This window comes from Sinocyclocheilus anshuiensis, unplaced genomic scaffold (genome assembly GCF_001515605.1).
Source record: "Sinocyclocheilus anshuiensis isolate Anshui unplaced genomic scaffold, SAMN03320099.WGS_v1.1 scaffold766, whole genome shotgun sequence".
Taxonomy (NCBI): Eukaryota; Metazoa; Chordata; class Actinopteri; order Cypriniformes; family Cyprinidae; genus Sinocyclocheilus; species Sinocyclocheilus anshuiensis.
In genome coordinates this window covers 1,293,061-1,301,308 of record NW_015546060.1, presented here as the reverse complement: position 1 = coordinate 1,301,308, position 8,248 = coordinate 1,293,061, and the positions used below count along the sequence as shown (strand labels likewise).

At 37.3% G+C, this 8,248-nt stretch overlaps 1 protein-coding gene across 3 annotated transcripts in view; it reads left to right on the top strand.

Annotated features, from left to right (window-relative positions):
- LOC107699434 (LIM/homeobox protein Lhx9-like) overlaps window positions 1-7,331 on the top strand; it is an 11,010-nt gene extending 3,679 nt beyond the window's left edge. The window contains exons 2-5 of one of the 3 annotated variants that reach the window (XM_016500694.1): window positions 103-305; window positions 973-1,328; window positions 4,358-4,560; window positions 6,584-7,331. In XM_016500694.1, coding sequence (XP_016356180.1) covers window positions 103-305; window positions 973-1,328; window positions 4,358-4,560; window positions 6,584-6,640 — 819 coding nt within the window. In that variant the 3' untranslated portion in view covers window positions 6,641-7,331. Of the gene's footprint in view, window positions 1-102; window positions 306-972; window positions 1,329-4,357; window positions 4,561-4,960; window positions 5,256-6,583 lie in introns of those variants that run through there. The other 2 variants (XM_016500692.1, XM_016500693.1) reach the window with 2 other exon arrangements.
- Window positions 7,332-8,248: the final 917 nt, after the last annotated feature.

Below are 8,248 nucleotides of genomic sequence, written 5' to 3'. Positions count from 1 at the left end.
AAATTGTTTTCAGGCGATGTTTTTTATTTAGTTATTGTGGCATCAATTGCTGAACGCAAACACGTTCATTCACTCCATCTCTTGATGTTTTATTTTTTGAAGACGATGCCCTCCATGAGCCCAGAGAAGCCTGCGCTGTGCGCCGGCTGCGGTGGGAAAATCTCCGACAGATACTACTTACTCGCCGTTGATAAACAATGGCATTTAAGGTGTCTCAAGTGTTGTGAATGTAAACTGGCCCTTGAATCCGAGCTGACGTGTTTCGCGAAGGATGGCAGCATTTACTGCAAAGAGGATTACTACAGGTAAGCTTTCACTTATATCGTGCATTAGGCCTGTAGGCCCTGCATTGTAAAAAAATAGCTATTTCCACCTGATTTAGCTCCTAAAAATGAGTTTTGTTGGTATAAATTGGTGTATATAGTTTGGTTCAGTGATGTTAAATAATATTTTTCTTTTGAATAAAACCAGTTAATTTACATGTTACAATTTATTCAGTTTGGTTGGTAACTTTTTAAACTCGTATAAAGAACTGGTGACATCAGAGGCAGCCATTGACCCATATAGTGATTAACCGACACGCTTAAATTAATCTAATAAGTCTAATTAATTAATGCTGAATGCATGTCTAAATTGTGTTTTTGTTTCTCAGCTCAAATCTTTTGCTGTTTGTTTTTACTGCCACCTAAATGTTAAACTAGCAGTTTTTTTTTTATTTAGGCTAAAGAAAATCCGATATAATTGTGTTCTGGTTTCAATTAAAACACATTCGACTTTGTTTATAAAGTTAAAATAATATTGCTTAACTGCCTTGATTTGTTAACAGATGATTCGAAAATAATGCGTTTAAAAACATCTTCAGTGAATATTCACTATAGGTGCACGTGCTTCTGATTTGTTGTAAATGACCTAATTAAAGTTATCACCGATCCAAGTGATTAGTTTGATTATAAACGGCGTGTGCTGTTCCAGAAGGTTCTCCGTGCAGAGATGTGCCCGCTGCCACCTCGGCATCTCCGCCTCGGAAATGGTGATGCGTGCCAAGGACTCCGTGTACCATCTGAGCTGCTTCACCTGCACCACATGCAACAAAACACTGACCACGGGTGACCATTTCGGCATGAAAGACAAATTGGTTTACTGCCGGGTTCACTTTGAGACTCTTATTCAGGGAGAGTATCGCCCTCAATTAAACTACGCTGAATTAGCGGCCAAAGGCGGAGGGCTCGCGCTGCCTTACTTCAATGGCACCGGCACGGTGCAGAAAGGAAGGCCGCGGAAGAGGAAGAGTCCGGCGATGGGAATAGATATCGGCTCTTACAACTCAGGTGAGATGTGCATTGAGAGCTGGAGTCAAATGGACGCCTGAAATTTACCTTGGTTGCAATTTATGTCCTTCAGTGTTAATGTTGCAGCTTATTTAGCTACATAATGTGAATTAATTGAGCTTTCGATAAACATTGCTTTGATTTTTACTTTTAGAATTAGTGGGGAAATGGACAAATGCGTTTAAATATCAGCAGACAACCAAATGCATGAATCAATAATAATCAGAAGAATCTCTATACCCTAAATAATAATAAAAATGCATTTCTCAAAGGTATTCATATTGATTTTATATATTGCAAACTTGCATTGCGCTATTTGTAAGAATCTGTCTGAAGTGCCCTAAAGGGGGTTTCGTAGCGATGCAATAGAAGAACCATTTTAGTTCCCCAAAGAACCTTTTTTTTTAAATAACCTTTTTTTTTTTTTTTTCTTAGTGTGAAGAATTTTAATAACCTGACACGCCTTAAGGTTCCATTTATGTTTGAAGGTTCTTCGTGGAACCATCAATGCCAATAAAGAATATTTATTTCTAAGAGCGTAGATAACGTGGGACGGGGTCTTTCAGCGAAAGTGGGACACTTTTAAAACTTGTCCTGCGAGATTATGATCATTAATCTTCGTACTGTTATGGGCTAGCATGGCATATACCATACAAGGAGTGGAGCCTGTATAATTTCTATAATAGCCTTCAGAATGGCATCGACGTGGGAATACACACGCGTTACTTCTCTTTTTGTTGCTGTTGGTTGTTTCATGGTTTCATGTTGGACCATGCTGGTCCATTAGTTGGTCCAAGATGGTCTAGATAATGCGTCAGATGGATTATCAGGTGGCAGGGCCTTGGTCAAGCTTGTAGATCATCTTGGACAATTAACAAACCAACTATGATATTCTAATAATCATTTTTGATTAAGATTTAGCTTAGTTTTTTTTGTTTTTTAACTATACACTTAAAGTCACCGTCACACGTTCAGTTCAAGTGAAAAGCAGCGTTTTTGGTGTGTTCAGACGCCTATTGCACACATTAAATAACGTTTTATTATATTTAGCCTACATTTAGGATGCTTGTAGCATAAAAACTGCTGGGAGTAGTGAGTAGCCCAAAATACGCGCTCTGTCGCGAATTTAGCTACCGAAAAATGTCCTACATCTGCATATAGTTCATTCTACTGTAGATTATAATATAGGTAGCCTATAAAAATAGTATTGTATTATAGGCAAGCACAGCCTACTAAAATAATGGGATTCGTGTAATATAGACAGTGTAAGCTAATGTAAAGTGTTAACCTCAATTTTTCCTCGTCAATTGTTTGACATTAATTTTGTGTTCGGATTTTATTTCGGCGACAGAAAAAATATTGCGCTTGTGTCTTGTTAACGATTGGATTTGATTAATTATAGGCCTCGCTCATTAGTGCGTCATCAAACATCTCATTTGAAATTCTCAAAGGAGTGAACCCGTGACCCAGCCCCACGTGCAATGTAGCCTAGATCCCTCACCTACAGGCCTGCATCTGCCCTCACATTACCAGTCATTTGTTCACGTTCCCCGCTTTTTTTCTTTAATTTTTATACTTGGAGTTCATAACTTCGTCATAATGCCTCCCCGCTGCGCCTGTTTTGTTTTGGCTGTTACGATTACTGTCTGCTTGGGAAAATGTGGCTTTGTGTGCCAAGTTTCTGCCGTTCTTCATGAATGGAGAGAAATAAGGGTAATCTGCCTGTTAATTGTTCTCTGTTAATTGAATGCGACGTCGGAATCTCTGGCTCTCGATCAGCTCCGATTCAAGCCACTTCAAGGTCCTCGCTGTTCTCAGGACTGTTTGGAACACTTTACGCACATCAGTCCGACTTTAAACTCTTAAGCTTAAAAAAAAAAAAAAAAAAAAAATCCTAACACTGACGTGTTGTGAAGGTTGTAATATTTTATCAAGACTTAAGATGTAGTTTGCCTTACAAAATGAAACGGTTGTAATCATTCTCACGTTATTATTGAGTTTTTTTTTTTTTTTTTTTTTAGGCAATTATTATTGTCGTTTTCGGTGGTTTTAGCATTTAAGCATTTTTGTTTATAATCATTATTTCTGGTGGTAAGTTATTCATTCTTTTGTTTCTATCTTTTGTCTTCCTTTTATTTTTTTTCTGCTTGTTGTTCTGCTATTGTTTTACAATATGGGCTCGAATTATTTATTTTTAATACAAAAATTTTTTATTTTGCATTTCAAAATTTCATATAATTTGAAATAGCACCGTATATTTTTACATTAGTTAAAAAGCCCAATACAACAGTTGACTTGTTGCATAGACATTTGTAGATAGAGACCTCTGGTGGCAAAAAAGAAATCTGGATTTCGAAGCAAACACGCGTGAGAAAATTTTGTTCTCCGCACAGCTATATAAATTTCATATTAATCCTTGCTTTGCAGTTTTGTTTATATTTTTACGGCTGTAAATACAAAAGTAAACGGTAAGATGAAATGAGCATCGATCGAATCAATTACCAAATGAATCACATGAAGCAGCGATTTAACATGTAGCCTACAACTGACACTTTTGCTTATTAAATCATTTTAGCTGTTTTTGCACGTAGTTTGCTGATATTGTTTATACATTTAATCACAATGAATTATCAAGATGAAATAGAGACAAATCTCAGATGAATATTATAAATGGTAAAAATACTTGTCAAACATGCCTTAAAGCAGTTGCTTTGAATTTAGTTATTATATACTGTATAAATGCATTTTGGGGGTGAATTGCCAATTTATTCATATTCATTTAATTTAGTCGTGTCATGTTTTTTAATCATTAATATTAAGTCAAATTTGTCTAAAATCAAATTTCCATCAAGTGATCCATATTTATTGCAGTTCTGTATTATTATACCTTGCACTGCACTGTATTTGAATCACCAGTGTAGAGTTTGACCAGTCATATCCAAGTCAAATGTAATCCTGACCTTCGTGAACTCTCTCAGAAATGTCTCAGAATTCTCATTGCTATATTTTTGCCCTGTTCCGGCTCTCAGGTTGTAACGAGAACGATGCGGACCATTTGGATCGGGATCAGCAACCCTACCCTCCATCCCAGAAGTCCAAGCGCATGCGTACGTCATTCAAACACCATCAGCTTCGCACCATGAAGTCCTACTTCGCCATAAACCACAACCCAGATGCCAAGGACTTAAAACAGCTCTCCCAAAAGACAGGACTGACCAAAAGAGTTCTTCAGGTAAGCGTTGCCACACAGTAGACTTCATTCCACATCCACACCAACACCTTCTCATCATTTTGCTTTTCGTTTCAATCCATCGATCATTTTTTTTGTTGTTGTTGTTGTCATGTAGTTACACAAATTTTACTAAATAGAGGCATAATTCAAGGGGCAATACTTGTGCACCAAAAAAAAAAACATTGGGGAAGCTTGAAAGTGAATTTGGAACATGGTCCATGTTTTCCAGTAGAATCCCTAGTAAAAGTTGAGGCCTGTTACTGGCTTTCGATTCACTTTGGCATTGTTTAGTAGTGATTAAGTTTGTGATGTTAAATGATATGACTTATAAGTAGGCAAAAATATGACAATTCGAAGCAAAGCACAAAAAAAGAGTAAAGACACTGGGATTGGTTTGCAGGTTTGGTTCCAAAACGCACGGGCCAAATTCAGAAGGAACGTTTTGCGGCAGGAGAATGGGGGTGTTGATAAGGCTGAGGGCACATCACTTCCACCGCCCTCTTCCGACAGCGGTGCTCTGACCCCACCCAGCACGGCCACCACACTAACTGACCTGACCAATCCCTCTATCACCGTAGTAACATCAGTGACCTCTAGTTTGGACAGCCACGAATCTGGGAGCCCCCCACAAACTACCTTGACGAACCTTTTCTAACACAGATTAGCTTTTTTTTTCTTTTTTTTTTTTTTTTGTCTTTTACCCCCTTTATTTTCAGATTCTATTTTTATTTTCCAAAACAAAAAAACCCTTTGGCGACCACAGAAAGACCTTTGTAAATGTAAGACGAGACCTACTATGTGTAGCATTTGTAATCGCGTGGCAGCTGAGTCTGTAGTACTTGTCAATTGATTTGTTTTTGTGATAATTTTAGATTAATTTTATTTATATAATTTAAATTTTTACCCGCCACGCGTATTAAAACAAAGTGTGTCTGCATACATACAGAACATGCTATGTTTACTGCATATTTTGGTAGTGAAATCTAAATGTATTCGATGACATTTCCAAAAATATGTTTAGGAAACAAAATATTCTTATATTATGCCCGTTGGGAATGTTTCCCATGCCAAGTGGATGCTGTAACCTCAATTTAGGTCTGTTTTGTCACTGACGCTGGACAATTCGAAACATTAAATTGCCACGATGTGGTGCGAATCCGATCATAAGTTGGCCTGGGTTGTTCGTCGGGCCCTCAAATAGTGGAACAACTATTCTGAATGAAGATATCCATTATGAGTGCATAATGCTTATGAGGAAGCATTATGAGTGATTTGTGAATGCTAAGCAGGAAGTTAATTAGGAACGACACGCATCACCCCGTTTTGTTCCGGTTTCTCCGTTTGTTTGTTTGTTTGTTAAATGATTTCCATCCTTGGAACGCCTCACTAGTTTTGTACTGTTCTGTTTTTCATCTGATTTTTCTGAAGATCTTTTAATGGTGTATTCCGTTACAAGGGGGCGGCGACGTCATAGAAGGCGGTTGTGCACTCTTTCAGAACTAGTTGGTAAATCCGAGAATCCTATATATTGATCTTCGTGTTAATAGTACAGTACGTGTTCTATCAAGATTGTCCTTGTTTCTTGAAAAAAGATGGTGTATAGAAACTATTTCCCCTTAAATATTTATGGACCAAACAGTTGTTGTATCTTATTAAATTTGTGTGAATAAAACTACTTTGCTTTACAAGCGTTTTATTTTTCATTACACAAACCATTTTTGTGTTGCTTTCAGATTTAAACCTCTGCTCACACCAAAAACAACACGATATGACAGATCGAACCTTGTCTTGCTTTCATTCTGACATCGATTTCAGACTTGTTTCTGTTGTTAAAGTAATGCCCCATGGATTTGAACCAAAGCCCTGTAGTCAAGAAGAAAAAAATGCTTTTTAATGCATGAACATGGCTATTTTATACAGAAATACCAAGCACAGGAATGCTAGAACAACTAGTAAACATAAACCTCTCAAAGCAAGGTTGCTCTGTAGTTTAATATATTGTTACTTTATGATTTTCTTTCAGGGAGAACAAATCTTGGGGCATTACAGCCATACTTCACGACGTTTGAAAATTCCCTAAAGTATTAAAAGAAGCTTTGATCGGAGTTCTTCACCATTGAAGACAAAGACAATATTAGGATCAGATTTTAGAGTGATTTAAACGACAACAAAAAAAAATCTACCAAAAATGTGTTCCAAAATTTCTTTCTCTTTTCCTTCAAAAAAAAAAAAAATTTGTCCTGAATGTTTAAAAACCAGAGAATCCACAACAAATGGGATATTTTTTCTTACCACCGAAATGAGGCAGAAAGGCAAAGAAAAATCAACTGTACAGAACTGTAGATACAAAACAGAGCAACCTTGCTCCAAGAGGCGACTGCAGGAGACGGGATCTACGCACGCATGCATGTCTACACACACACAACCTTGTAATTCTGCTTGCCGTAAAACATTCCTGTGCAACAAATGTCACTTACCATGAACGCACAGCCTTCCTAAAACTTGGCAGCAAAATGTCCGACCAAGAGAAGCTGGAAAGGAACACCATATGGCTGTATTTAAAATGAAAACAAGTAAAAAAAAAAAAAAAAAGTAATTTTCTTTGCATGCACTTCAAGTTGTTGACAGCAATTTCAGATGGATATTTTATATTGATGTATCATTTGTTGTCTCTTGTATGCTATAAACTTCAAGGGAATTTTCCTTGTGAATCCAAAATCTTAACACAAAACAACAGTGGAAAAAAAAATCAGTAAAAGCATGCTTGATTTGACAATAAAAGCTGGTTATCTTAGAAAACAGTATTTTTTGGGTTCCCTAATTTTCCTAGTAACACATTCTTGCATCGTGGTGTTAGTTAATAAAATAAAGGTGGGAAATACTCCCTCGTTTTTTATTTTAAGTTTGATGTAGTGGTAAATGTTTTAAAATATTATGTTGAATTTTTCCTTACTGTATCCAAAAAGTACGTTTTATTAAACCAAGCTTGTGTTATACTCTTAAGTGTGTGTGGGGGGGGGAGCATTGGGCCACATGGGAGCCTAGTAAACAGTAAAGTGTTGAATTCCTGCTCCATGTCAATGAAGCTTCGAGCTCCATCAGTGATCTGCACATGCTGGATGACCACAAAAACCTAATTCCTTTCAATTTCTGCGCTTCCTTTGTAAAAATGCTTAGTCAGGCAAGCTGAAATGTGCTTCATGTGGTAACATCTAAGTCACGTAATTAGACTGAATCAACCTAGATGCATTAGGTCACATCAATGGAAGGTACATTTTCAGATTTTGTAAGCTTATGGTTATTACGCAGTATAGTCATTTAAAATATACATTTAGAATCTGAATTCCTCCCGTTTATACGTGACATTCAGTAGTCGGTTGTCCTTTGGGCTAAGCAAACAAGAGGCTCTTAACACCCGTGACCGCAGGGAATTCTTTGGAAACAAGGGACCTTGAGAGTTCAAAAAGAGGCGCTGAAGGATTTGTTACACACTCGGAGGAGTGGACGGTCACCATAACCAGAAGCAAACAGGAAGATGGATGCCGTCCTCCCCTGCATGCAGACTGCAATTATATGGAAACACACACACAAGGAGCCAAACTGCATGAGGAATCTGGAAGGTTTGTGATTGTTTACATATTGAGCAAGCTATACTACTGGGTTTATGTTGCAAAAACATCTAACACGC